At 49.3% G+C, this 2,594-nt stretch overlaps 1 protein-coding gene across 1 annotated transcript; it reads left to right on the forward strand.

The window, feature by feature from the left end:
• Window positions 1-189: 189 nt before the first annotated feature.
• Pmar_PMAR005035 (HSP protein, putative) lies at window positions 190-2,583 on the forward strand (the record flags this gene model as incomplete). Its single annotated transcript, XM_002768606.1, has 13 exons — window positions 190-246; window positions 287-348; window positions 395-506; window positions 551-653; window positions 699-814; window positions 863-990; window positions 1,047-1,197; window positions 1,253-1,359; window positions 1,406-1,511; window positions 1,568-1,636; window positions 1,688-1,835; window positions 2,301-2,403; window positions 2,448-2,583. Coding segments are annotated over 13 exons (1,398 nt in total), but the record flags the coding sequence as incomplete, so codon positions are not given.
• Between the last annotated feature and the right edge of the window lie 11 nt (window positions 2,584-2,594).

Genomic DNA, 2,594 nt, shown 5'->3' on the forward strand with positions numbered 1-2,594 from the left:
CCTCACTGTCACGACATGTGTTGTGTCTATTGCTCCTCCTCTTCAACTGCACTGTTTTGGTTGGAGGTAACATTCTTGGTATTGACATAGGGAACCAGTACTTCAAGATTGCTGTGGTTAAGAGAGGGAAATTTGAGATAGTAATATCACCTTTTGCTCCCCTACCAGGAGGAGAGAGGCTACGATTAGGTCCACAATCTCCATAGTAAACGGAAGACCCCGACTGCCATTAGCTTTGCGGAAGATGTAAGAATTTGTGTAAACGGTGGTAGAAGATTATCTTCAGGTCCGATCGTACGGCGATGACGCGGTGGCTCAGTTTGCGAAGAAGCCAGAGCAAGTGCCGATGTAGGTTGTTGTTGCTGATGAGTTGGGACGTAGATGTGTACAATAGGTACTTCCTGTCATTGCTTGGGGGTAACTTCACATCAGAAAAGGATATGTCTATTGGATTACCGAGTAATTATTACCCTTATAAACTTGGTTATGATGCTAATGGGAGGAAGGTGAGGTTGTGATAGTTGTAGGAGGGGGAGCTATGTATTTTCAGGCCGTAGCATTCACGAGTATAAGCCCGGACACTAGTAGTTTGGAGTCCGGTGAAGGGGAGGAGGAGAGCTTTGGGACGGGCATGGCCTCTGAAGAGGTCACCGGTAGGGACCATCCTCGTAGTATGTCTGGTGATGGGCTTGTCTCAGGGCACTTGTTGGCCTTTGCTCGCCATCTGGCTGAGATAAGTGATGAGGATCATATGTCCTCAAAGGGTAAAGGAAAGGCGGCTCGAGCAGCCCATGCCAGTGAGGCGGTTATTACTGTAAGGGGTCTCGCGCAACTACTTGGGTGGCCACGTTCGGTGGGTTAGGTCCCGTCGTGGGCGTCTCAGAGGTATCGTCAGGCAGTGTTGGATGCTGCCGAGATTGCTGGTTTTGCTCGAACCACCTTGGTCCACGAAACCACGGCTGCTGCGGTGCAGAGAGCAGTGGATGTGAAGTGAGAAGATATCATCGTGCGCACGCGGAAGATCTTTTCGGGCTTGCTCATACTAGGTTTGATAACGCGGACACTCTACTCACTTTGTTTGTGAACATCGGAGCGATGCAGACGGAGGTATGCGTGGTTCGTTATACTAAGCATACTGCCCCCGGCAACGTGACGGTCCCTCATGTCCATGTGCTGGGCTGTGCACATACTGCAGAGGTAGAACGGGGAGGGCCAGGAGAAGGAGAAGGAGGAGGACTTGTTGCTGTGGCAGGTCGCAGGACACAGGATAGACCTTTTGATAGCCGATCGAATGGCGGAGACATTCTGTGAAAAGAACAGGAAGTTGTGCAGCGGCTTCAAGAAGAACACTAGAGCATCGTAATAGTACGTCGGGTGGGAGTCTTAATGGTTGTGATTGGAGTAGGGCTAAGCTGTTGAAGGCTGCCAACAATGCTAAGCACGTCCTGTCGGCTAATAAGGAAATGGTCTTCCAGATAGAGAGTCTCTATGAGGATACTGATTTTAAAACGGTAATATTCGTTGGACTCAGCGGAAGATCTATGACTGTTGTTGTTGTCCCTTGTAGCCTCTGACGAGGTCTGAACTTGATGAGATGATGGACAAGGCGGGAATGGAGGCAGCTTTACAAGCTACGGTGAGCGGCAGTGGCAGTTGTTGCTAGATGTGCTTATGCTGATGGGTATAGATCCAAGCAGCATTGGTGAATAGTAACGTCTCGGACATGAGGGAGGTCAGTGAGGCGGAGGTGATCGGAGGCGGCTGGAGAGTGCCTCGTCTCCACAAGGTGGTGGCGGACATTGTAGCCCCTGCAGATCTGGGCCAACATCTCAATGGTAGCTGAGGGCCTCTGGGTGATTATAATGGAGTTTCACCGGTGATATGAAAAACACTAGTGAAAAACACATTTCGCGACTACTCCATACCGCGAATATTGCATTTTTCACCGAGTTTTACGCCACTTTACGTAAAACGGGTAAAACTCCAATACTGAGATTAAATTATTCTCAAGTGTATCAACAATATTGTGAATGGTTAGGGTGATTGTTTCAAATCCAAAGAGATAGCGATATCTCAGAGGTTGATTGAACTGACTAAGAAAACACCCAGAGAGAAGTTCATTTCACCCGTGATATGTAAAGCACTAGGGGAAGATATATTTTACAACTTCGCATATCGCGACAATCGGGTTTTTCGCAGAGTATTACGCCACTTTACGTAAAACGGGTGAAACTCCATCGCATGCCTGTATAACATGGATTGATATGGGGGATAGTAGCCATTGATATTTGGTATGTCAGGGGAGGAGGCCATTGCCTTTGGCGCGGCTATGATTGGTGCAAACTCGAGCAAGAGCTTCCGAGTTCGCAAGATGTGGTTGACCGATACGAACTCAGAGCATGAGTAGTAGCAGTGAGAAGGCGTCACTGGTGAGGTATGGTCATCAGGTACAAGGTGATGTTGACACCGCTGAACCCTTCGGTCTCTGTTGAGAGTGGTGGCGGCGACTGGCAGAGGGCCCAGGTTCTGGCTTCTAAGGGACACAAGCTTTCTTTGGAAGAAGGCGGTAGGGGAGGCGGCTGAGGGCGGTCTCT

This window comes from Perkinsus marinus, assembly GCF_000006405.1.
Source record: "Perkinsus marinus ATCC 50983 genomic scaffold scf_1104296967786, whole genome shotgun sequence".
NCBI classification, from domain to species: domain Eukaryota; phylum Perkinsozoa; order Perkinsida; family Perkinsidae; genus Perkinsus; species Perkinsus marinus.